The sequence below is a fragment of the Dendrobates tinctorius genome, unplaced genomic scaffold (assembly GCF_039654945.1).
Source record: "Dendrobates tinctorius isolate UK_male_01 unplaced genomic scaffold, ASM3965494v1 ptg000127l, whole genome shotgun sequence".
Lineage (NCBI taxonomy): Eukaryota > Metazoa > Chordata > Amphibia > Anura > Dendrobatidae > Dendrobates > Dendrobates tinctorius.
This window is the reverse complement of record NW_027361795.1, coordinates 2,284,741-2,312,588: the sequence shown is the minus strand read 5'-3', so window position 1 is coordinate 2,312,588 and position 27,848 is coordinate 2,284,741. Positions and strand designations below refer to the sequence as shown.

Below are 27,848 nucleotides of genomic sequence, written 5' to 3'. Positions count from 1 at the left end.
TATGCTAACCACTAACTTTTGGGTTTCCAACTAAATCTCCTAGTGACGTGACACATGAAACCCCCGAGGGATCCATTCACTATAATGAGGCAGCAGAGTTACTCTGGACTCCGTCTGGCCTCTGATCAGCAGTGTCATTCTTTTCATAAGTGCACAAAACTGTGGCCGACGGCACTGTTATGCAATCCTAAAAAGACATACATTTCCTCCATAGGTTCTGTCTGACTCACTTATTTCAGAGATTTACACGGAAACCCCAGTGTAAATGCTCAGCGACGTGCGCAGGATAAATGTGCACCGAGCCTTACTGCGATCTTTAGGATGCAGAATGAAAAAAAATCAACAGCAGGTGAAGAATTGGTTTTATTTTTTACGCCGTTCCTTGTGCGGTATAAGAGATTAGGCAACTTTATTCTTCAGATCGGTGCGATTACAGAGATACCAGATTAATAGGTTTTTATGTTTGGCAGCTGTCACACACTAAGACGCTTTTTATTGCAAAAAATTGTCTTTGCGTCACCATATTTTGAGAGCTATCAATTTTCCATATTTTGGCCCACAGAGTCATGTGAGGGCTTGTTTGTTCTTGCGGGACGAGTTGTTTTTATTGAAACCATTTTCGGGCACATGACAAATTTTGATTGCTATTCCGAATTTTGGGAAACAAAATTAACAAAAAACACCAATTTGGGATTTTTTTTTTTTTTTTTCCATGGTGGTGGTGGGGTTACGCCTTTCCGTGTCTGGTAAAATTGATAAGACAGCTTTATTCTTTAGGTCAGTACGATTACAGCAATACCTCATTTAGTTTTTTTATGTTTTGGGGCTTTTATACAATAAAAACTATTTTATAGAAAAAAAAATTATTTATGTATCGCCTTATTCTGAGAGCTTTAACTTTATTTTTCCGGTGATGGAGCTATATGGTGACTCGTTTTTTGCAGGACAAGATGACGTTTTTAGCGGTATCATGTTTACTTATATTCATCTATTTGATCGCATTTTATTCCACTTTTTGTTAAGTGGTATGATAATAAAGCATTGTTTTTTGCCTTGTTTTTTTATGGTGTTCACTAAAGGGGTTAACTAGTGGTACAGTTATATAGGTTGGGTTGTTGCGGACACGGCTATACCAAATGTGTACTGTTTTTATTTATATATTTTTTTCATACAAATATTTATAGATACCATTTGACTTTTTTTATATTTTTACAATTATTTAAAAAAGTTACTTTTTTTTTTTTTTTTTTTTACTTTGTACCACTTTGGGACTATCATTTTTTGCAGGCTGATCGCTTCTACAGCATGGGGATGCATCTCCATGCTGTAGAGACTGTCAGCTCTGCACGGACAGACTTGCTGATCATGCACTGCGCATAATCAGCAAGTTTCCTAGCTCTAGTGACCCGGATGTCCTCATGACGACATCGGGTCACTACGGCAACGATCGGAACAACGCATCATGCCGTGGGGTCTCCGATCCAAAGGCAGATGTGCTGTCAGCCCTCTGCCTGCTCATGGAAAGCTGCAAACACAGCATTTCGGGTGATAAAGTGCCAGGAGTGGTGTGTGACTGCTCCTGGCACTTAGTGCCGGGTGTCCGCTGTCAGAATCAGCGGACACCCGGCAGCGATCGCCCACAAACCCCCCCTCCGTGAAAGAGGACAAACGGGATGACGTAACAATCCGTCTCTGGTCAAATAGGCCCAGGTCACATGGACAGATCATTAAGTCTAATGTCAGAAAGTGGTTAATGTTCTTTAGTTGTAATGCTTAATGGAAGCCTGCCTAGATCAATCAATTGAATATCAATGCAAATCCTTTTTGGTTAACTCTTTTGTTTTATTCTTTATAGTTTTTTTTGTTTTTTTTATGATAAATCATACTAAAGCTTCGTTAAAAATATGTCTGCCAAACTATCATCCATTAAGGTTCACAATTTTTGAAAAATGTATCAAAACTGATCTGCCAAAAAATAATTAGTTGAAGTATCAAACAGATACCAAGGTTGATCAATCTTCATCTAATATGTCAATCTACGGTGATCACTTTCTCGCTCGCCCATTGCAATTAAAATAAGGAGATAAAGCAAATGGAAACTGATGTCATGTTTTTTTTTTTTCAACAGATCTGCTGACCAAGCAAATAAAAATTGTTGTAGGTGTGAAGCCAGTGTTTAATGTGTCAATTGCTGAAGGCTGGAGACCTGAACTTCAGTCACTTTTGGAATAGTCACAATAGTTTCAGGAAAAGTTTTCTTTCTAATCCAGATTCCCAAAAGGTGGTGTGTATCCTTCTTTTTCTGTTCCACAGATTAACTCCTAGGAGGTCATTTTGTGAATCGCTACAGTCAAGCGGTCATGTTTCCGAATCATAATGGTCCTGTAGAGGAGAAAAAAAAAAGACAAGTGATCAGTTTGTCATCTAAGTAACACAAGAGTGATTAGACAATTTTGCTTCCTCCTGGTGTTTTTCCATGAGAATATGACCTACAAATATAGTGGAAGACTACAAGTAAAAGCGCATTCATCAATTAATCACCCAAACAAAGGAGTGAAAGAAGGGAAAAAAAACATGCAACAAAGTGATTAACAGGGCTCCCCAAAAATTATTTTAACACCTTAGTGACAGAGCCAATTTGTTACTTAATGACCAAGCCAATTTTTACAATTCTGACCACTGTCAGTTTGAGGTTATAGCTCTGGAACGCTCCAACATAGCCCACTGATTGAGTTTTTTTTAGTGACATATTGTACTTCATGTTAGTGTTGAAATTTCTTTGCTATAACTTGCGTTTATTTATGAAAACAACGGAAATTTGGCAAAAACTTAGAAAATTTTGCAATTTTCAAACTTAACTTTTGTACCCTTAAATCACAGATATGTCACACAAAATACTTAGTAAATAACATTTCACACATGCCAACTTTACATCAGAACAAATTTGGAAACTTTTTTTTTGTTAGGAAGTTATAAGGGTTACAAGTTGACCAGCGATTTCTTATTTTTCCAACAAAATTTACAAAACTTTTTTTTTTTTTTTAGGGACCACCTCACATTTCCAGTGAGTTTTGTGGGTCAATATAACAGAAAATACCCAAAAGTGACACCATTCTAAAATCTGCACCCCTCAAGGTGCTCAAAACCACATTCAAGAAGTTTATTAACCCTTCAGGTGCTTCACGAGAGCTAAAGCAATGTGGAAGGAAAAAAAATGAACATTTTATTTTTTTCACAAAAATTTACTTTGGAAACATTTTTTTTTTATTTTCACAAGGTTATCAGGAGAAAATGGAGCACAAACTTTGTTGTGCAATTTCTCCTGAGTATGCCAATACCCCGTATGTGGGGGAAAGCCACTTTTTGGGTGCATGGCTGAGATCAGAAGGGAGGGAGCACAGTTTGCCTTTTTGAAAGCAAAATTGGATGGAATCAATGGTGTCGCCATGTTGTGTTTGGAGACCCCCTGATGTACCTAAACAGTGGAAACCAGTGGCGTAGCAACTGTTTGTGGCGCCCGGGGCGGTCGAAAAATTTGCCGCCCCTTTGGTCAATGATAATCCGGATTCCGGAAGCATCCGAAGAGCCCACACTACACTCAAAGATATAATTTTTAGTCTGCTACTAAAGGTACAGTCACACTTAGCGATCTACCAGTGATATGACGCGATCAGGATCGCTGGTACATCGCTAAGTGGTCGCTAGTGAGCTGCCACACAGGCAGATCTCACCAGCGAGATCGCTGGGGACGGGGGTCGCTACTTACCAGTCAGACGTGGCGATCCTATGTCCTCCCGCCCGGCTCCACGCTCGTCGCTCGTCTCGCCGCAGGAAGCTGACGACAAGAAACAGTCCTGGACGTTCTCGCGCGATCAGCGATAATCAGCGGGGGAGCGGGTCGTAGGTAAGTATCACACACAGCGATGTCGCTAGCAATATCGCTATATCGTCACAAGTTATAGTGATATTGCTAGCGATATCACTTAGTGTGACAGTACCTTTACTCTGCTGTTATTATTTCTAAACTTTCATCTTCTTGCAGTTCTCTATATATACACGGGTATAGGATGTGTATGAAATCCAGCAGACCTGTGTATGCGGTCATACATGATGAGAGGGGAACCCCGGCCCCTGCACTCGGCTGGGGGCCACCGTACGGCTGTGTACTTAAGGAGCATCCCCAGTATGACAACCGATGGCGGCGGTGTGACATCACATCACTACGACCATTAGACAGGACGGCTAGATGAGGTCTCCACCATCATCATCTACGACGCAGGACAGAACACTGCAGATGATTGGTGGCATTGGACTGGCTGCAGCGGTCACGCGACACCCCTTCCAGACATTGATGACCATAGATTGCCCAAGACTCTGCTGTGAGCGTGATGAGCGGCGCTGATCCAGGGGGCAAGAATAGGATTTGGGGGTCTCGGCTTAATTATTCCACCTTGGACCCAACAATAAGTGATGGAAATCCCCTTAAACTGTGGTGTAGAGATGAGGAGACCACCCAGCACCGGCCTCACTATCAGGGGGCGCAGAGAATTGCCCCATTTATATCACATCAGGACTACAACCCCCAGCAGACACCCCCACAGTAATGTGCCTGCCCCACACCCCAGGACGCAAGTAATGAGGGGCAGAGAACTGGTGACAGTACAGACCCCAAGGAGCCCTTGTGGGGTCCCAGACGAGGACTGTGGGCTGCCAGTGTGTGCGCCCACCTCCACCTGCCCTGCTGTACTGGGCACAGGAATGGCGCTGGTGTCGGGCACTCACACACCACCGGAGACCTCTCACCTTGTCAGACGGCGGCTCCGCCATGAATGAATGGGGCCTCGGCCCATCCTCCCGGGAAGGCTGCCAGCGTCCCCACTTCCTCCACAGCCCCCAGCGCCGAAGCCGCCTCAGTACCGAGGAGCAAAGGCTGGAGGGGGCGGGACGCTGCTGAACGACGTCACAGCCTGCCCCTTCTATCAATGGCGAACAGGCCGCTCTGCTCAGCCTCATGTGCCCGCACACAGGCCGACCCGATGCTGCTGCACTGTGCCTCCGCGCTTCTCCCACAGAGGAGATGAATTGCTGCTGCTGCCGCGCCGCCCCCACACACGTGCCGCCTGGGGCGGACCGCCCCCCCCGCGCTACGCCACTGGTGGAAACCCCCCAATTCTAACCCCAACACACCCCTAACCCTAATCCCATCCTTACCCTCACTTTAGCCCAACTCTAACCCTAATGGGAAAATGGAAATAAATAAAATAAAAAACTATTAATTTTACCTAACTAAGGGGGGGGTGATAAATTGTGGTTTAATTTACTATTTCTTTTTTATTTTGATCACTGTGATAGACCCTATCACAGTGATCAAAACGAACCAATAGGAAAAATTTCCTATTGTTGCCGGGTGTGGGCCGGCAGATCTCGGCGGGCGCACTATGCATGTGTCCGCCATTTTCTCCTGGAAGAAGATGCCGGCGCTCGGGGGTACTTCACGGGGGATTGCAGGGACACCAGAGGTACCAGGGGGATCGGGTGACCCTATTTCTCTCTCCTCTGATGTGCGATCACATAAGAGGAGAGAGAGAAATTAAATGGAAAAATCAGACTTTTTTTTTTTTTTTGGTCGCTATTATACCATTTATAACGGTGATCGCAACACCAGGGTCAGTAAAAACAGCCTGAATCATGTTCTCTGGGGTCTTGGCTACCCCCCGGTAACCAAGACCCCGGAGAAATTCCAGCTCTGGGCGGCGATATACACTTACACCTCAGCGCCGTTAAAAAGCAGTGCTGTGGTTTAAGTACCCTTGAAAATGTGTGCAAACTGTAAAGCGCTGCGGAATATGTTAGCGCTATATAAAAATAAAGATTATTATTACCCTTAACTGCCGCCGTTAAAAGGTGTATCAGCGGTCGTTAAGGGGTTAAATTGCATCGGGATGCTGACAGGTGGGAGAAGGTTTGTAGGCCTCTGGTGTGACAGCTGTGGACTATCGACACGGCTGTTGGACCAGGGTCCTATGAATCTTTCATCATGTTAGCTGTAGACACAGTAGCTGCAGAATTGTCTATTGTAACAAATAGTTCCAGATCTCAGAGTGCTGTCAAATCTCCCCCCTCACACTGCCGTGAGATGAGATCTGAAAGTGTTTGTAATGATACACAACTCAGCTCTCCCGTATCTCTACACAGCCTGCAGCACTTGAGCTTCCACGAGCCAGGCAGGGTTCCGTTCATGAGCCAACCTTGTGCGATACCTCCTTTGCTATCTTTTTTTTCCCTCATTGTCTGGTTATATTGACACATTTTGATTGCATTTCTTGTGGGTGGGGGCATTGCAGGCACTTCTATTTATTGTATGGTTTCTGTGGATTATATGGTTGCACTCTAGACGACTAGATTTTTGTATTTTTCATCCCCATTCGTGGTGCTGAACAATTATCTAATCTATGTGCATATTTATTTGGCTTATTTATTCAGGTAGAGGGGGAGTGGCTGGACAAACCCCTATTATGGGCAATCGAGTTATTGGTATTTTTAAATGATTTTAATGTTCATGTTTTTGGTTTGGTGTACAATAATAAAGCATTACTATTTTTATGGTGATCCCTGTATCTTTGCACATTTCTTTTTCTTCGATGCACTACTTTGTATAGACATGCTACAGGATTGATCCCATGTATGTGATGGTGCCCTCCATTCTTGTTTGGTGGAAGTAACGCACTACCAGACTAGTCCTAGTCATTTCCACATGACAAGCTGCAGAACAGAAGTGCTTTTATTCATACAGAAATGTTAGATTGGAACTTCAAAGGCTTTATTATATTGCTATCTGACTATAATGGTGGTTTTCAACAGTAAGACTATGTGCACACGCTGCAGATTCACCTGTGGGTTTTTTCCCGTGGAACCGCAGGTAAAACCGCAGGTAAAGTGACCTGCGGTTTCACACCTCTACTATGTTAAAGGTGTGAAACCGCAGCGGAATCCGCAGAAACAGTTGACATGCTGCGGGAAAAAAAACGCAGCGTGAGCACAGCAGTTTTGAAAACCCATAGGGTTACATGGTACTGTACCATGTCTGCGGAACTGCTGTGGTTCCGCAGGGCCAAAACCGCAGCGGAACCGCAGCAAAAAACACACGTGTGCACATAGCCTTAGCGCTCCCCAACAGCTGCTTCTTTTTTTTTTTTTAAAGTTTACATTTACGTGAAGAAGTTGATGAAACATAAGAAGTAATTATCCTACCCGCTGTCAGATTCCAGACATACAACTGGCACATCAGTAGGGTCTGTTGTAAGCTTAGCTGCCTGTTGAGGGAGTATGGAGATAACACCAGCATGCTCATCCGAGAGACTTCCACAGCCTAAAAGAAGAGAGGATACTATTACATGTACTCGCCTAGATCCTGACTTACCACAAAGAATTAGTCACATGAAGGCTTGGACTGGTCCACCGCTGGATATTTGGCGAAACACTAGTCTAGCTCAGACTCATGAGTAGCCCACAGAGTGAGAACTTGTCACCACATTCCCACACTCGCCCCATGGCTATATGAGGTCCAGAACAGATAGGACTGTGCTACAATTAGTGTTTATCTCTGTTGTCAATATAAAAATCAGACACGTCACCAGGCGTGAAGAAAGAACCACAAGCATGCGATTCAGTTTTTTCTGATCACTGATTTTAAAAATACAGTATGACTGTACATAATCGACTTACACCCCAAGTTCAGTCCTTGAGAATCCGTGCACAAAACGCCAACGATAGATGGGATTTTCATCCTGGAATTAAAAACATGAAACAACATGTAAATGCATGAAATAAAGTATTCTGTAAATCTCTCAGTTATTAATGGAGTTTTCCATTTTATTTTTTTTTATGAACACGGACACTCATTGCTAGACCTGCGGAGGGAGACTAACACCTGAGTATATTCTTTTCCCCTATAGTACATGGATGTTGCCATAAAAAATATATTTATTGCCATTTCAGACAGCTGGTGCTATGGCGCCTATTTTGGCTATAAGGCTGGGGTCAGACATGTGAGAAACTCGCACGAGCCTCGCATGTGAATACCCGGCACTTTGCTCAGTTGCATGTATTTGTATGCAGCCGCACGCTCCGGTCCCGAGTATTGACATGCGAGACTGGTGTGAGTTTCTCGCATATCTGACCCCAGCCTAACAGTGACTCTGACCTAGCATTTATGACTCCTGAATAGTAAGACATCCTCTAGTCTGTGGCAGCATAACGTGGACAGATCAGTCAGTCAGGATTTACCATCTGCACAATATGTCGGCAGGACAATGGGGGGGTTCACATTCACCTGAATGAGGCTGACTGAAATCCATGCGCCTCCTTTAGAATCAACCCCATTCAGACGAACCACATTTGCCTTTATCAGTTCTGAGCTGGAGCAATCGCACCCTTCACTGCAATACTTGCCTCAGTGCCACAGGTGCAGTGGCAGCCATGGCTGTACAGGCCTTCTTAAATCTATCACTAGAGATCAGAGGATCAATTTGTGGGACTCCGGTCTATTGGCCAGGTCAGTAGTTTCTAGCTGGTTGGTGAGAGGATCCTGGAAGGTTAGGCTGTGTGCACACGATGCAGATTTGGAGCGGATCCGCAGCGGATTTTACCGCACAGAAACGTTGCATATCCGCATTGTGATGTACAGTAGCCTTAAAATCAATGTAAAAAAAAACCGCTGTGCAGACGCTGCGGATTTTTCCGCGGTACAAAATCCGCAGCATGTCACTTCTTTTGTGCGGTTTTCCATCTCCCCTGTCACCAAATCTGCAGGGGGAAAACCGAGATGGAAAACCGCACAAAAAATGCATGAAATCCGCAGGAAAAATGGAAGAAATCCGCAGGAAAAATGCAGGTCATTCGACCTGCGGATTTCTTCCATTCTGCGCGGAAAAATCCGCAGGGCCGAAAAGTCCGTCTGCACTCAGCCTCAGAGATTCATGAGCCTCCCGTCCAGCAGCCAGAGACTAGTGAGGGACAGGGACTCGAGCCGCCGAGCTCCACCGATCACCAGTTGGTGCTGTTCTTTGTGTTTTATAAAACAGTGAGCTGCCTCAGACTGGTGAGTCTCTTTTATAGATCGGCTCGGAAGGGCCCCTAATATCCCCCGAAAGGTAGGAAGTCAGGCGGAACTTCCAGGTAGTGGGATTCTGGCATATACAGCGGGATCCCACAGTTTTCTGCAGCCGCTCTTGCGGTAAAAGAGCGCGATATCGCTTTCCGCACTAACCCAGCGCTGCGGCATCCTTTAGGAAGCGGATTCCACAAGCTAGGTGGTCCCGTGGGGGCTTATATCCAAATCTCTCGCAAAATTGGATTCGGGTGTATGCGCTGACGGGGCCATAGACTATAATGGGGCAGAGGGAACGTGCGCTATACTGTGCACCATTTCCAGACGTGTATGGCTACCGGAGACGGACACTCGGACGGACTAGACGCCTTCCTCTACTGCCAGGCTGGGGGGGTCGCACAAACAGGAAGGTCGGGCCCTTTTAGGGGCATTAGGGTCACAGCTGATTAACCTGTGACTGCCCAGCATTCGTACATAAGGGGGCGGCCACAGACTGGTGATAGGGGCTCCCGTGAATGAATTCTAGTACTGGGAGACAGACTTATCTGCTAGCTGGGCCGGTTAGGGGGCACACAGCGGTGTCAGAGCCACTCACGTTTCCTCCAGGTGCTGCTCCAGAGCCGACTCCATCTTTCCAGGAAAAGGTTTAGTTACAGGTAAAGGAGCTTTCTTGCTGCTATGATCACGTGATCAAGATCACAAGCACGGAAGCAATCAGGCTACTGGAGAGCGGAAGGGCCTGTGATGACGTCACAAACATGAGATCAGTCACGTGCCGGAACAGTGGGCGGGGCTGCTGAGGGTCAGTTGGTTTGGAAGTTGCGTGCGGTTTTAGCGGTGCAGCAGAGGAGCTGGGAGCATGAGGTGGTGTGAGGAGACGGTGCAGCCTGGCGTCGGGTAACCGCATGGCCGGCCTCTTGGCCCCCTTCGTTGTGACGCTGCTGCTGCTCCAGTGCTTCCCTGCTGTGTACCGCACACACTACACGTACACAGCGGCTGCCAGTAATGCGGTTTCTCCTTAATTGCCGCCGTATTACCGCACAGCTTAGCTGTTTTCTGCTGTATCTATTTGCTAAGACTTGAGAAATAGTAAGGCAGTGTGCCCACGTAGCGTTTTTTAAGCGTTTCCGCGGCGCTTTTAGACAAGTGATTCTGCTGCAGAAACGCTTAAGAAAAGCATCCAATTGATTCTTAATGAAAAACGCACATGTGCCAATAGTGCGCTTTTAACCCCTGTGGAAACGCTTAGCGGTTAGAAACGCAGCATGTTCATTGATCTTGCGGAATCGCACGTGACTCCGCATACCATCAATTATATGGGCAAAAACGCTTAGGAAAGCGCATGCGTGTTCCCGGGAGCAGGGTGTGCGATTCTGCTCAGTTTAATTCTGCATGAGAATAGCTACTTGGGCACACAGCCTAAAGGCGCTTCCTACTATAAGACAAGTGGTCACCAAGCGCGATTTATCCAGAAACAGACCAGTTCTGTACCCTACAAAGAAAACTGAGCTGCATCTTCTAAGCAAGTGTGAACAGGAGCAAGCGGCCGTGCCTATGCTATAAGGAAACCATAGACAGCAGCGCGCTGAGTAGAGATGTGAAAATATAACAGCGATCTAGAATATACTTCTAAACCAGTGTTTCCCAAACTCCAGTCCTCACGGCCCCCAACAGGTCATGCAGCGGTGATGTGAGCTGTTGACCAAACCATACTGCGGCAGCATAAAAAAACTAGACCAGAGCAGCTGTGGAGAGCCAATGCTGGACCTTGGAAGAAGATTGCTGTGTCTATGCCTCGGTCACTCCGTGTCTATTCTCTGTCCAGCGCCGTCACATCCTGCTTGCCTCACAGCCTCTGCCTGAAGTAACACAGTAAAAAGGAGTTAAGCAGGAGGCAGTAATGGGCGGGTGATAGAGCTGGAGTCACAGAGGCTTCAGATCTACAGGTAGCCCTTCAGCCTCATTTGTATATCAATTAAACCGCTAATTTCTCAGTAATGGTGGAACGGACTGATCATGTAAAGTGATTGCTGGACTTGTCATTGAAAGAGCTACATAATTTTATTTCTATAGCGCCAACATATTCCGCAGCACTTTACATAATAGAGGGGACTTGTACAGACAATAGACATTACAGCATAACAAACACAGATACCAAGAGGAATGAGGGCCCTGCTCCCAAGCTTACAATCTATAAGGAAATACAGGGGACACAAAAGGTGGATGGTAACAATTGCTTTCATTGTTTGGACCAGTCATAGTGTAAGAATCGGGTGTTCATGTAATGCTGCATGAACCAGGTAACAGCCTAAATATGTAACAGTATAGACACAGAGGGCTATTAATGCATAAAGCATGTGAGAACATGATGCAAGGAGCCTGGTTATGGTAAAAATTTTGAATGGGCAACATAGGGATTGTTAGGTTAATGCATTGAGGTGATAGACCAGTCTGAACAATGGCGTTTTTACGGCACGCTTAAAACTGTGGGGATTAATTGTCATATCCTGGGTAGTGCATTCCAAAGAAATGACGCAGCATGTGAAAAGTCTTGGAGACGGGAGTGGGAGGTTCTGATTAATGAGGATGTTAACCTCAGGTCATTAGCAGAACAGAGGGCACGGTTAGGAAGGTAGGCTGAGACAAGGGAGGAGATGTAGGGTGGTGCTAAGCCATGGAGTGCTTTGTGGGTGAGGGTGTTAAGTTTGTACTGGATTCTGGAGTGGATGGGTAGCCAGTGTAATGACTGGCACAAGGTAGAAGCATCGGTGTAACGATTGGTGAGGAATATGATCCTGGCTGCTGCATTCTCTACGGATTGGAGAGGGGAGAGTTTGGTAAGAGGGAGACCGATTAGGAGAGTTACAATAGTCGAGACGAGAATGAATGAGAAACAGAGTTTTTGCAGAGTTGAAAGTAAGAAAAGGTCGAATTCTAGAAATGTTTTGAGGTGCAGATGACAAGAGCGAGCCAGTGATCGGATGTGGGGGGTGAATGAAAGCTCGGAATCAAGTATGACCGCAAGACAGCGGGCATGTTGCTGGGGAGTAATGGTGGAACCACACACAGAAATGGCAATGTCATATGTTCGTAGAAGTAGACGTGCATATACGTATAAGGGATCTGCACTGCCTATATAAGGTCGTATACCCTCTACCTACTTAGGCACTATTGTCACTTTTTGTCTTACTACCATTTGCCTGCTGCTGCTTATATATGCTGCTCTGTTAGAGGCATTTGGTTCTTTAACATATGTAAAATGCTGCTACATTTAGCACATACTATTATGGTTACCTTGTCAGTTTGACACCCTGTTACAATTACTTGATGCCATGCTTTATACCTGAGGTGTTTGCCCTTTTAATATATGCATTAGGTGTCTCACACATTATTCAGTAGTCTTTCTGGACACTATTTAGATCATGCACCTCATTGTTTTCTTTGGATAGATGTGTTTTTGTATATGCCCAATGATTTGGGAATTTTGTGACAGCTTAAAGCACTATTAGTACTTATCCCTTTGATTGCCTGTACACTTTGTTTATGGTTATTAACACTTTGGGGACTTGCTCCTGGCTATCTGCCAGCAAGATTTAGCTGCTATTTATCTATAGCTGTTTTGTTTTTTATTGTAACCTGGTTTGGTTTATTTATTTGGGATTAAAACACTTATCCTTCTGACATTTTTGGCAATTTTCTTTAGATAGGCTTTTTACAAGGACATTAGTTGATTACTCTGGGTTTATAACCTTATTGGGCTGTACTTCACTGTATTTGTATCTCTTATTTTATTGAATTTTTTATTTGAATGTTCTCAATAAAGATAATTAATTTTACTTTATGGCTTATGTTTCCTTGTTCGATTTGTATTTGTTTGTATTTGGGAAGAGCCATTAATCTAGGCTAATTATTTGTAGGTTTTGTACGTATAAGTAGTTTGCGGTGTGAAATCTGCTGACAGATTCCCTTTACAAGGGTTATCTGGTGATGTCCAGAGCCACTCTTTTCATTAAAATGGGTGCTGTTAATGTCACAGTTCGCACACATGCTAAGACTTGTACATGATCAGCAGGTATTCTGCCAATGGCCTGTTCATTACAAGTAGTAGTGGTACATTTATAATACACATTATAGCTAGTTGAAATGATATGCACATCGTGTAAGTTGGTTACGCTCAATGATTCTGAGAGTGACCTGGCCTTAGAGATGCCATAGCAATGCATAATCTGTGCTGTAGCAGTCTGTGCTGTTCCAACAAGGTGTAGTCGCCACGTAATGTGGGACGTTCTGAGACATTGTGCCTGCTCCAAATTAAATTGTAAAATCCAAGTACATATAGGGGAGAAGTACCACGCAGACAGAAATACAGCTCTGGCAAAAATTAAGAGACCACTGCAAAAGCTAGAAAAAAGCCTTTAATCAATGAGAAGCAAAAGAGAGCCAGGCTGAAGTTTGCCAAAGACCATAAGGATTGGACCATAGAGGACTGGAGTAAGGTAATCTTCTCTGATGAGTCTAATTTTTCAGCTTTGCCCAACACCTGGTCGTCTAATGGTTAGATGGTGACCTGGAGAGGCGTACAAGCCACAGTGTCTTGCACCCACTGTGAAATTTGGTGGAGGATCGGTGATGATCTGGGGATGCTTCAGCAAGGCTGGAACTGGGAAGGTTAATCTTTGCGAAGGATGTATGAATCAAGCCGCTTACAAGGTTATCCTGGAAAAAACAGTTGATTCCTTCTGCTCAGGTAATGTTCCCCAACTCTGAGGACTGTTTTTTCCAGCAGGACAATGCGCCATGCCACACAGCTAGGTCAATCAATGTGTGGATGAAGGACCACCACATCAAATCCCTGTCATGGGCAGCCCAATCTCCAGACCTGAACCCCATTGAAAACCTCTGGTATGTAATCAAGAGGATGATGGATAGTCACAAGCCATCAAAGAAGAACTGCTTAAATTTTTGTACCAGGAGTGGTATAAGGTCACCCAAAAGCAGTGTGAAAGACTGGTAGAAAGCATGCCAAGACACATGAAAGCTGTGATTAAAAATCATGGTTATTCCACAAAATATTGATTTGTGAACTCTTCCTGAGTTAAAACATTAGTATTGTTGTTTCTAAATGATTATGAGCTTGTCTTCTTAGCATTATGTGAGGTCTGCAAGCACTGCATTTTTTTTTATTTTAAACCATTTCTCATTTTCTGAAAATACATACAAAATTTAGTGCTTGGAAATCGAAGACATGTTGTCAGTAGTTTATAGAATAAAAGAGCAATTTATATTTTACTCAAAAACATACCTATAAAGAGAAAAATCAGTCAAACTGAAAATTTTGCAGTGGTGTCTAAATTTTTGCCAGAGCTGTATGTGTGTATATATATATATATATATATATATATATATATATATATAAATATGAAAAAGATGGAGGCAGCACACCATATGAAATTTTAGAAAGAAGTGTTATTTAATAGCCCATATGGCGACGTTTCGGTCTTGAGTGCAGACCTTTCTCAAGCAGCACTGAAGACCGAAACGTCGCCATATGGGCTATTAAATAACACTTCTTTCTAAAATTTCATATGGTGTGCTACATCCATCTTTTTTTATTTCTATTTACAAGGACTGGTACGTGCCTGGGAGGCTTTGCACCCTATTTTTTCCTGTGCTGTTGTTTCTTATATATATATATATATATATATATATATAATCTTTTTGTAGTAGCAAATTAAAAAGTGCATATGTGCATAGTCATGAAAAGAACCACATTTATGTCGATATAATATGCAGATGATAGGTTGCTGAAAAACAGAGTTAATTATAGGGCAAGCATGTAAAGGTAAATATTGTATTGATAGTAGGCAAAAGGGGCAAAATAGAGTGCATGTGCGATAGTGCCTAGGCACTCCAACAGCAGGAAATTCCAACTAAATCGGATGAATGATATATGGATGACGATAGTAATAAATAATGGTGACATACTGCGGTTGGGAGCAGTGATGTAATTAATCTAAGCTCCCATTCACTCTCAAACGTAGACTTGGAGGTCCTCAATAAAAGACTTACCTCTTCTGTCCAGACGTTAATTTTGATTCATTTACTGCAATCAAGGATTAGCACTTATTTACAAGATCCCTGATTTTCAAAAAATGTTTCCATGATGAGAATGTACGTAACCCATTTCCTACAGATATGGAGCAGGAGGCACTAGAAATCCAAATGAACTCGACCCAAGAACATAATACGATTGAAGGAGATAAGATTCTTCCAAGCATAACTCCCCGCTCAAAAAAATGTCCTCCATTCTCATCTTGTTCTAACATTGACTTATCTGTCAAAATTGTCAGGATTTTCAAAAGATACAGTGCAATACAGGGCTGTGGAGTCGGAGTCGGTATAAAATGGTCCGGCTCCTAAAATATAAAATAAATTGGGTACATTAGTTCAATGCAGAATGTGCTGAATTTTTTTTCATAGGAATTTGGGAAAGTTATGAAATGTCCTATAAATGGCTGTTCCATTCCTGATCTAAGGCTACATTCACACACAGCGTTTTTGCTGCGTTTTTTGAGGATATGTTTTTCAGCTGCAAAAGCAGATCAGGTTTTTAAAAAAACGCATCACCTGAAAGGTTTTTGAGCACATAATGTTTTCAATAGCAAAAGCTGATTAGAAATCTGCTCTATCTATCCATTTATCCATATCTGTCTATCCGTATATTATCTGTACCAAAAAGAATGAAAGCCGGGTAGCACACAGACTAACACTCCTTTATTTTTAGCACCAGTCAGGTACAACCTCATAGCTGCCCAAAAGGCCGCCCAGGACAGGCATTGCTCGTCTTCAGTAACACATCAACATCAATTAATAGTTGGAATAAATAGACTGCATTCATCACATCTTAAGGTGCAGGCTTTATTTTCAAGTGTAGGGGTGTGCAGTATAAGGTTCTGCAGCAGCTGAGGTGTGCAGTATGAGATTCTGCGGAACAGTATGAGGTTCTGTCCCCCCTAGTTTTGATCCTGGCTAAAACCGTTTCTTATAGATATGGCGAACACTCAGGTAACCCTAAATGAAGGTCAATGGACACATGTGGCTGAATTGAAGGAATTGCTTAATCACCTATTTACCGTGACTAAAAAAATTACAAGCTGAGGATTTAACTCCTGGCATTTTCATAAGGGCGTGGAAGAACTTGCTATTTTGACTGTCCCAAAGAGGAGATTTAATCGCAGATGGCATTTCTGCTTCAATGAAATGGAGAGAGACACAGCTATTGGAAAATAAAATTTTTCTGGCAGCTGTTTATGACTGTGGACCCAAGTCATCATATATTGCTTGATGATCAACTGCTTACTAAAGGAAAAGAAGCTCTGACTGACGTAGCAGTTAGGATGAGTGGCCTACAGGAGGACTGCCAGGCGCAAGAGGACTTGGGTCCTAACAGTGCTACTGCTGCCATATCTTCATCCTCATCAAATGAGGAGTTTGACTTTGACAAGTATTTGGATGATATGGAGCAGGCAACGCGTTGCTGCAAAGAAAAAGATTTCACTCCGTCTCCTATAGTAAGCAGATTGACCATATTTCAGCAAAATGTTTCACTTGCTCTCAAAGAAAAAGAAAAATTCAACCGTTCATCAAAACTGACTGTGCATGAGGCAATTCCTTTATACCCGGAAATTGTTAGAGATGTTCCCATGTGGTTACGGCTTTGCCTCCAACCCAAGTTAGTGTAAAGAGGTTCTCTGGCCTTAAAATTATTAGGTCAGATGTGAGGTCATCTATGAAGGAGGATCTGATGGAGGCAATTCTAATTTCTTAGAACAAATTCATACACTGCACAAATGTTATTTAGTATGTTTTTGTTGAAAACTGTTTTTTGCCACTTACATAGTTTATTACATAGTGTTATATATATATATATATATACTGTATATTCAAACAATGTTCAAATAGGACCGTGAGGAAGGCACATAGTGCTGAAACGTAGTCCCTTGCTAGAATGCTACTAATTGATTGGAGTTCCTTATACTTTTTATGACATAATGGATTAATAAAGAAGAAGTTTTTACAAATCTGGTGAACTTTCATCCTTTTGCTGGATCCCAATTTCCTCATATTTCTATATATACTGTATATATATATGTAAATCGATATTACATAGTGTATTTCATATTTACAATTTATTAGTTTTTTGTGTTCTAAAGTTGTATTCCAATAAGTATATATTATGTTCTATCTAAATGTCTTGATTATTGTATCATAAAAATGATTAAATGTCTGATGTTCACATTGTACTACAATAAATTTTTCACTTACCGTAAATAAAAGCAATATATGTCGGAGTCGTTGGAAGGGAAATTGAGGAGTTGGAGTCACAGGTTTGGCTTACCGACTCCACAGCCCTGGTGCAATATACGAAATGGTAATATGAATTACACAGAACGCAAAAGTTTAGAGGGATTAAAAAATCTATCAGATGTTGTAATCAAACACGCTGATAAGGAGGGCCACATCGTCCTATGGCCATCATCCATGTATGAAGCAAATGTCTCCAGACAACTAAAAAGCAAGTTAATAAACTCATTAATGGCCTAGATTTGTAGCACTTCCACCATCAACATACCGTAATCGTACAAGAACAAGGAAGCCTATGCCAGATAAAAGTATATAACAGTGGTCCCCAACCTTTCTGACTTTGAGAGCCACATTCAGAGAGGGGCGCGAGCCACATTCAGCACTGAGAGAGTGTCACAAGCCACATCCAGCTCCCACCCCATTCAAAGTAGTGTTAAAGCTCCCATTACACGTATAATTATAACCAAAGCTTTTCCACAGAAATCACTCCAAAGCAGTATACTGAGATCCAGGGGTTCCCACAATACCCCCATTCACTATTCTCCCATCAAGGACTCCCAATACACTGTCATATCCAGCTTTGAACAGGTCTACCTGTTAGAGGAGGTCCTCTAACAGGTAGTACCACCCTCTAGCGTACCATACCTAAAATATCTAAACCCCTAAGACCAGTAAATGTGCATCCAGATCTGTTCTTCTGTGCAGGGATAATCACAAAATTCACCATTTTGAGATGTTCTCTTCATACCTGATTGTTAGACCTGGAGCTAATGCGCCAAGCTGGCGAGCCACAATTCATGGGACCGCGAGACACATGTGGCTCCCGAGCTACAGGTTGGGGACCCCTGGTATACAAGCTTTATCGAAACATACATAACATATAGATACAGATAAAATTTGGAGAGGATACAAGTGCAAAAATTACTGGATACATAGGGTACATACCATTTATAATCAGACCAATGTCAAAATATGAAGTATTATTCTGGACCTGTGTACTAAGATGTAATCTAGAATACATTTAACCTTGCAGCTGTATGATATGGGACCAGTGTATCAACAAGGAATGGGTTTCCATACACTGAGAAAATGCAAATAGGAACTCGCAGGAGCTGCTGAATCTTTAAAGTGGGTGAAATCACAGACTGAGTACATGTAGAGGAGGCCAGAAGGCTCATACATTGATTTGGACAGTGTATGGAAATTCCACTCACAAGTATTGCAACTATCAGAAAGTATTGCTCATGTGGGTGCTAATGCTGATAATACATAAGTAAAATATAGATATAACCACCCCTAGCCATTTCAAATATACAGAGAGGCCAAGCCTTATATATAAATTATAAAAGGTTTTAACTAGATAGATATTTAAATTGCCATAATAGTGCAAAATAACTTCTATAAAACATGTAATTTTATGCTGTATTATACTCTCCTATTTTATTTTCTTATAAAAAGGAGGCTTGCAATTTTGGGTCAGACCTCATCATAACCATACAACTTGTATGTGTGATTTTGTCATCTCCACTGACCAATGTTTACAAGAATCATGAGGACCCACTGGGACTGAGCTGAAGAACCATCTATGGGGTCTTTCCTGTACAATGCAAATTGAGAATCAGTGTTTCAGTAAATTCATATCAAATTAAAAATTTGTTGACTCGTACTGAAAGAGCAATCAGGTGGACACAAGCGACATTCTATCGGTTTTCTAACAAAATGTCACGTGGACCCGTCCTGTGTGACGTGACCGGGGGGCCGGTAACTAGAACAACAGGACGCGGCACCTGATATTGCCCTGTGTGACATGGCTCGCAGGCCGGTAACTAAAACAACAAGACAAGGGGTAGGGAAACAGTTACAATGGTGGGCCCTGCGAGAGGGAGAGGGGACGTGGAGACCTCCTGCACTCCCCTGAGTCAGTGTCCCTAACGCTCTTAGCGCTCCCTATGCCGGTTCTGCACCGGGTGCCGATCACGAACCTGTCGCCCTAGCACACCCTACACCTATCCCTTGCTAGGGAGCTGGGTGGCGCAGGCACTGGCCCCACCGCTGCACTAATGCACACTAAGGAAAAACACAAACTGGGAAACACCACTTAGCTTTACTCTGTTGCACTTGCTCCTGGCAAGTCCACCACCAGCATGCAGCTCTCCTCCTGAATCTCTGCCACCAAGCTCTCAGAGCTAAGGAAATCCCCTATGACTCACACCAGGGCTAAGACAGTGCTGTGAGGAACGCTCTCCAGCTCCTTCCTCCACCAAGGATGGTTGAAATGAACACTATCACCAACAGTGATTGCAACAACAGTGACTCATAGCAGAGTCAGCAATCACCTGCATTAAATCATGTGCACATAACTAAAGAAACAAGAGTGCAATGATGCTCACCACCACCGGGGGAAAACTTAGAACAAACGACACAACTGTGCAATGATCCTAATGGCCACCAGGGGCAAAAACCAAACCCTAAGAACAGCTTAGGAAAAAAAAGTTACCTGCGCTTTATATCAGTCCTGATCCAGCATGGATCATGACACAAAATGGATAGAATGCTGGCACAAAAACTAAAAGATAAAGAACGATTGAATACCATCTTCTCCATAAAACACGAGCAGTCCCAAACTACTTTTAACCCGAATAGAATTTATAAAACATTCCATAATTACTATCAAAAATTATACACTGATAATACAAAGCTCTCTCTGCCTAAATTGGAGGACTTTCTAACTAACGTATCATTACCTTCATTAACTCTGACTTATGCTGCTACACTACATTCTCCCATCTCTGAAGAGGAAATTACCTCGACCATAAACCATTTAAAAACTGGGAAAGCTCCAGGCCCTGATGGGCTGACCACGTTATATTACAAAAAATTCTCAAACATTCTGCTCAAGCATATTCAAACATACTGCAATAATATGCTAACGGGTCATGCCATGCCCCCAGAATTTTACACAGCACATATCACAGTTATTCCAAAACAAGGGAGAGACTCACTACTTACAAAAAATTATAGGCCCTGTGGTGTAGTAACCACTGTGTCCGCTGGGGGGCGCTGTGTGGATGTCCCAGGAGAAAGGATGAATGGCAGAATACTGAATGGCCATTATGTATCTCAAAGTGGGTGGCTTTGAGATGGAGACTTATGTGTTGATCAGCAGTGATACTGCTGAGGTGCTGCTTTAATGTGTCAGGGAGAAGTCTCCAGGTAACTAGGGAGATGGGCTGGCGAGTCACCTACAAACCCACCCAGGGGGTGTGTTTAAAGAACACTGTTGTAAAGATTGTGTAAGTGCTTGGAGGACCTGTGATGAGGTCAGAGTCATGTGACCCGGTGGACATGGCTATGAACCATATAATGTGGCCAGGGTAGGTCACATGTAGTGAATGCAGGGACCTGGTTGGTCCAGTGTGGAAGGTCCCGCTGAGATGGAGCTTCCTGGCTAACAGCCTGTGGAAGGGCTGTGGTGAATGGCTGCACGTGTCTGAGAGTTCCCAGGGGAGGGAATGAACGTCTGCAGTAAGCTGAAGCAGCCATGAGGAAACCCGGACGTGAGTGAGATAAGTGAGACTAAGAGAGCCTGTATGCTGGACATTGTACAACCTGTGTGAACACAGGGTTTATAGAGTGAAACTCTGCCATGGACGCACTGCTGTTTATATGAAGTTTTGTTGCTGCTGTGTGTTTATGATGTTGAATAAACCACATGGACTATACTTCTTTATGAAAACCCGTGCTGGATCTGGTTTTGTGGCGGCTAGGCGAGAATCCCCTAACTGAATGACAGCGCTACCTCACATCTCCATTGAATTTGGATCTAAAGATATTTTCTTCCATAATCGCCAATAGGATTAATAAGTGTTTACCCAACCTCATTCACAGAGATCAGGTGGGATTCATTCCAACAAGACAAGCCCCGGATAATATCCGAAAGAATCTAAATCTTATTCATAGCGCTAATAAATGTAAATCCCCCTGGCTAAACTGGCTCTAGATATAGAAAAAGCTTTTGATACGTCATATGGCCATACATGTTTAAAATAATGCATAAAATGGGGATATCACAACAACTGATTGACTCACTTAAGCTTCTCTACAATAATCCGGTAGCCTATTTGAAACTTCCTTCGACTGTCACTGAAACAATAGTCATTAGCAGAGGAACTAGGCAAGGATGTCCCTTGTCCCCGGCTTTATTCGCTATGGTTATGGAGCCGTTGGCGCAAAAGATCCGCTTGCACCCCGACATCACAGGCCACTCTTTAGGTAAATACGATTATAAGGTCAGTCTGTTTGCAGATGACTTTTTAACCCTGACAAACCCCCTTGTATCCCTGCCCAATCTCATAGACACACTTAAACACTTTGAGGAAATCTCTGGTTTAAAGGTCAATGTCGATAAGTCAGAGAATATGTTCCTAAACACTCCCCTTGCTGAACAAGCCTCAATAATTGAAAACTTCAATTTCTGCCATGTAAAGCGATATCTTACCTACCTTGGAATTAACCTTATGCCTTCTAAATCCACCCTGTTTAAACACAACTATACCCCCCTACTTCAAAAACTAACGCAAACTCTATCAAAATGGTCCTCGCCGTCTCTTTCTTTCCTGGGAAGAGTCCACTCGATAAAAATGGTTACGCTACCTCAATTTCTATATTTGTTTCTGTCTCTCCCCATCCCAATTCCTCTAATAACATTAAAAATGATAAATTCGCATATAACGCGTTTTATTTGGAATAATAAAAGGCCTCGTATTTCCCAACAAATTCTATTTAGACATAAAAGACAGGGAGGAGTTTCACTACCGAATTTCAACCATTATTACAAAGCGGCCCAGATTGCCCAGCTAGTAGGGGTAAACGCAGAGCAACACAGGCCCATCTGGCCACAAATAGAAAATGCTCATATAGCACCCTACTCTTTGAAAAGCATAATTTGGGCTACAGGACCCCTACCGAAAGACCTAGCGCTACACTCGCCATACACTTTTCATTCCCTACGTCTCTGGAGAGCAAATAGATTTCAATTTGCATTACAGTCTCATCCTTCCCCACTTTTGAATTTATTTAATAATCCCATGTTTCCCCAGGGGTTATGTCCCGGGACCACGCATGGTGGCTACAGAATAAACTAGTCAGACTGCAAAGTCTGACTACTCACTTTCAGTTAATGTCAAAACAAGAGTTTATCACTAAATATCAAGCACCAAGATCTGAAGCCTTCAGACTGGAAGAAATTTTTCATTTTTTGCAAAATCTAACGGTTAACTCCACAAATACAAAGCCTACAACTTTCGAATTAAAATGTCTATACGATCCATTGGGAAATGGTCTTATATCCCTTCTTTACTCTATTTTTAACCAACCTAAGGAATGTTTGAAGCTGAGGGCTATGGAGCAGTGGGAAACAGAACTACACATCTCCCTTACACCACAAAGGTCTTATACAGTTGTGGCCAAAAGTATTGACACCCCTGCAATTCTGTCAGATAATAATACTCCGTTTCTTCCTGAAAATGATTGCAAACACAAATTCTTTGGTATTATTATCTTCATTTAATTTGTCTTAAATGAAAAAACAGAAAAAGAATTGTCCTAAAGCCAAATTGGATATAATTCCACACCAAACATAAATAAGAGGGTGGACAAAAGTATTGGCACTGTTCAAATAATCATGTGATGCTTCTCTAATTTGTGTAATTAACAGCACCTGTAACTTACCTGTGGCACCTAACAGGTGTTGACAATAACTAAATCACACGTGCAGCCAGTTGACATGGATTAAAGTTGACAACCTCTTTCCTGTGTCCTCGTGTGTACCACATTGAGCATGGAGAAAAGAAAGAATACCAAAGAACTGTCTGAGGACTTGAGAAACCAAATTGTGAGGAAGCATGATCACTCTCAAAGCTAAAAATCCATCTCCAAAGACCTGAATGTTCCTGTGTCTACCGTGTGCAGTGTCATCAAGAAGTTTAAAGCCCATGGCACTGTGGCTAACCTCCCTAGCTGTGGACGGAAAAGAAAAATTGACAAGAGATTTCAACGCAAGATTGTGCGGATGTTGGATAAAGAACCTCGACTAACATCCAAACAAGTTCAAGCTGCCCTGCAGTCCGAGGGTACAACAGTGTCAACCCGTACTATCCATCGGCATCTGAATGAAAAGGGACTGTATGGTAGGAGACCCAGAAAGACCCCACTTCTTACCCCGAGACATAAAAAAGCCAGGCTGGAGTTTGCCAAAACTTACCTGAAAAAGCCTAAAACATTTTGGAAGAATGTTCTCTGGTCAGATGAAACAAAAGAAGAGTTTTTTGGGCAAAGGCACTAACATAGAGTTTACAGGAGAAAAAAAGAGGCATTCAAAGAAAAAAACACGGTCCCTACAGTCAAACATGGCGGAGGTTCCCTGATGTTTTGGGGTTGCTTTGCTGCCTCTGGCACTGGACTGCTTGACCGTGTGCATGGCATTATGAAGTCTGAAGACTACCAACAAATTTTGCAGCATAATGTAGGGCCCAGTGTGAGAAAGCTGGGTCTCCCTCAGAGGTCATGGGTCTTCCAGCAGGACAATGACCCAAAACACACTACAAAAAGCACTAGAAAATGGTTTGAAAGAAAGCACTGGAGACTTCTAAGGAGGCCAGCAATGAGTCCAGACCTGAATCCCATAGAACACCTGTGGAGAGATCTAAAAATGGCAGTTTGGAGAAGGCACCCTTCAAATATCAGGGACCTGGAGCAGTTTGCCAAAGAAGAATGGTCTAAAATTCCAGCAGAGCATTGTAAGAAACTCATTGATGGTTACCGGAAGCGGTTGGTCGCAGTTATTTTGGCTAAAGGTTGTGCAACCAAGTATTAGGCTGAGGGAGCCAATACTTATGTCTGGCCCATTTTTGGAATTTTGTGTTAAATGATCAATGTTTTGCTTTTTGCTTCATTCTCTTTTGTGTTTTTTCATTTAAGACAAATTAAATGAAGATAATAATACCAAAAAATTTGTGTTTGCAATCCTTTTCAGGAAGAAACTGAGTATTATCTGACAGAATTGCAGGGGTGTCAATACTTTTGGCCACAACTGTAGATGCTACGAAAATATAATGAAAGGTAGCAATCAAATTTCACTCACTGAAACATCCCTTAAATTGTTCCATAGAACTCACTATGTTCCTAGCTTCTTTCACAATGTCTATCACATCATCCCTGGCAATTGTTTTAGGGGGTGTACTGATAGTGGGGATACACTCCACATATGGTGGACCTGCCCAATAGTGAAATCCCTCTGGAAAGATGTAGTAAAATTAATCAATACAGTTCTAAACAGGAAAGTGTTTCTGCCGCCGTCAGTATTACTTCTGGGGGACAGACCAACCAATACAAATAACAAGTCTTGCCGTCTTATTGACTTTATTACCATGGCCACCAGAAACCACATTGCTAGCAAATGGAAAACTAATTCACTATCAATAATGCAGGTGAAGAGGAGAGTCAATCTGATTATGCTCTATGAAAAAACAGAAGCCATCAGATCAGACTCTTTCGATGCCTTCCAAAGTATCTGGGATCCTTGGATCCGGACACATAACGGCGAGAACCTCTCCAGGATGATATCTATATCTATATAATGTATTGCTATAGGGGTTATTGTCTACAACTATTGACTTCAAATCATATAGGTTATTGTTTCATGTCTTCTAATCTCGTATTAGTGACACTCACTATATCCTCCCTACCTCCCCTTCCCCCCTTCCATTAAACTTACTGTGTTAAAATTGTTGTTTTGGGAGTACGCACAGCTAAGGCTACTTTCACACATCAGTTTCTTGCCGTCAGGCAGAATCCGGCTATTTTTAGAAAAAACGGATCCGGCGTAAATGTTGGAGAACTGTAGAAACGGATCCGTTTTTCTGCCGGATCCGTCTAGCAGGTTAAATCTGTTTCCTGGGGGCAGGCCAATTGGATCTGAGCATGTGCAGACTTAAAAAAACGGATCCGTTGGCTGGATCCGTCTTTTTCTGGATCCGGCGCATTCCGGCGCCCATAGACTTTCATTGTGGCAAAAAGCCGGAAGCGTCGGATCCGGCGCTTCCGGCTTTTTCGCTGGAGACAAAAAACATTACAGTAGCCGTTTTTTCCAGACGCCGGAATGAGAGAAATAGCCAGATCCGGCAAAAAACGGACGAACCGCAATGCCATCCGGCGCTAATACAAGTCAATGCATTGCATTTCGCCGGATCTGGTTTTACAAAAAAAAGCCGGATCTCGCCTGACGGCGCAAAATGGATGTGTGAAAGAGGCCTTAGGCGCTAATACAAGTCAATGGGGAAAAACCGGATCCGGCAATGCATTTCGCCGGATCCGGTTTTACAAAAAAAAGCCGGATCTCGCCTGACGGCGCAAAACGGATGTGTGAAATAGGCCTTCGGTTTTTCCCCATTGACTTGTATTAGCGCCGGATCGCGCCGGATGGCATTGCGGTTCATCCGTTTTTTGCCGTATCCGGCTATTTGTCTCATTCCGGCGTCTGGAAAAACGGCTACTGTAACGTTTTTTTGTCTCCGGCGAAAAAGCCGGAAGCGCCGGATTCTAGGCTTCCGGCTTTTTGCCACAATGAAAGTCTATGGGCGCCGGAATGCCCCAGATCCAGAAAAAGACGGATCCAGCCACCGGATCCGTTTTTTTTAAGCCTGTGCATGCTCAGATCCAATTGGCCAGCCCCCAGGAAACATATAACCTGCTAGACGGATCCGGCAGAAAAACTGATCCGTTTCTACAGTTCTCCAAAATTTACGCCAAATCCATTTTTTCTAAAAATAGCCGGATCCTGCCTGACGGCAAAAAACTGATGTGTGAAAGTAGCCTAAGAGGTCAAGGATACTACATAGGTTTTCATGCTCTCTCTTATGTATCACCCCCTGCGAGGGGATCCTTGTACCCTATTGTGAATGTACTTCTTGCTAATAGATGTTTTCTTTTCAATAAAAACATTGAAACTAAATTAAAAATTTGTATATAAAAATAAGAACTGGTTAAATATTTTTGAAAAAGAATCTTTCTAGAATTAAAGAACTTGTTAAAAAATATTATAGAATTTGAGGATGATATGATATTCGCTAATGCTCAAAAAGAATGAGATGCAAATGCAACAAGATGATCTCTGAAGATTCCCAAAAAAGACGTTCACGAAGAGTGGCGAATATGTTGCATAGATTGTAGGGTGCTTGTAAAGTAGCCACCATAAGGGATATAGTAGGTATGATGGGTGTAAGAGAGTGTAAGAATGACCAGCAAGTGTGATGTGAAAACTAATGTTAACCGATGGAGTTTTGGGCAAGAAGGGGTTAGAAATTAGTTTTGAAGGTTAGCGAAGGGCGTCAGGAATATTATGGGTTGTAGACGCCAGGCCCGGATTGGCAATATAACCAACCGGGCATTTTCCTGCTGGGCCGCTGTCATGTGGGCCGCGGGCGGCAGATCATCTGGCCGCTTGCCAGCGGCTGCGGCCACTGTTGCTCCTGCCGCCGGCCCTCTGCGGGCACGGCGGTGATAGTTTCCAAGTTCCTCCCGCACTGCAGGGAGATAAGCCACCATGCCTCCCCCCACGCACCCCATCCTCGCCGAAGCATGAGACCCCCGTGCCCCCGCAGCAACTCACAGTGTCGCTTGCCTTCTCTGTTCGCAGGACCTGTGATGAGGTCACAGGAGGGGAGGAGTCAGAGGGTCACATGATCAGGAGCCTTTGTCCAGACCCCTGATCATGTGACCCCTGACTCCACCCCTCCTGTGACCTCATCACAGGTCCTGTGCGCACAGCCTTGCCTCTTGGTGTCTGCAAGACTCTGCTGTGCTGTTGGCTGTTGTCATGGTGCTGGATGAGATACGTATGTGTGGGGTCAGGAGGGGTTTACAGGGTAGATGTAGCAGGGCTGTATGTGTATGGGGTGTACTGACCGGAGCTGTGTGTGTATGAGGTGTACGGAGCGGAGCCGTGTGTGTACGAGGTGTACGGAACAGAGCCGCCTGTACGAGGTGTACGGAGCGGAGCCGTGTGTGTACGAGGTGTATGGAGCGGAGCCGTGTGTGTACGAGGTGTACTGAACAGAGCCGCGTGTACGAGGTGTACGGAACAGAGCCGTGTGTACGAGGTGTACGGAGCGGAGCCGCATGAGTACGAGGTGTACGGAGCGGAGCCGTGTGTACGAGGTGTACGGAGCGGAGCCATGTGTACGAGGTATACGGGGCGGAGCCGCGTGAGTACGAGGTGTACGGAGCGGAGCCGCGTGTGTACAAAGTGTATGGAGAGGAGCCGTGTGTGTACAAGGTGTACGGAACAGAACCGCGTGTACAAGGTGTACGGAGCGGA

The 27,848-nt window shown here is 43.5% G+C and overlaps 1 protein-coding gene and 1 long non-coding RNA gene across 2 annotated transcripts; both read right to left on the bottom strand.

The window, feature by feature from the left end:
• Positions 1–345: 345 nt before the first annotated feature.
• LAMTOR5 (late endosomal/lysosomal adaptor, MAPK and MTOR activator 5) lies at positions 346–9,891 on the bottom strand. Its single transcript, XM_073542431.1, has 4 exons — positions 9,705–9,891; positions 7,726–7,787; positions 7,252–7,369; positions 346–2,382 (listed from the first exon to the last, which is right to left on the bottom strand). Exons 1-4 carry the CDS (start codon positions 9,737–9,739, stop codon positions 2,322–2,324), a joined length of 276 nt encoding a protein of 91 aa, XP_073398532.1. The 5' UTR covers positions 9,740–9,891; the 3' UTR covers positions 346–2,321.
• Positions 9,892–15,349: 5,458 nt separating this feature from the next.
• Positions 15,350–27,181, bottom strand: LOC141047482 (uncharacterized). The gene is made up of 3 exons (XR_012219813.1): positions 27,141–27,181; positions 17,435–17,520; positions 15,350–15,525 (listed from the first exon to the last, which is right to left on the bottom strand). It is a non-coding gene; the product is annotated as an uncharacterized lncRNA (long non-coding RNA).
• Positions 27,182–27,848: the final 667 nt, after the last annotated feature.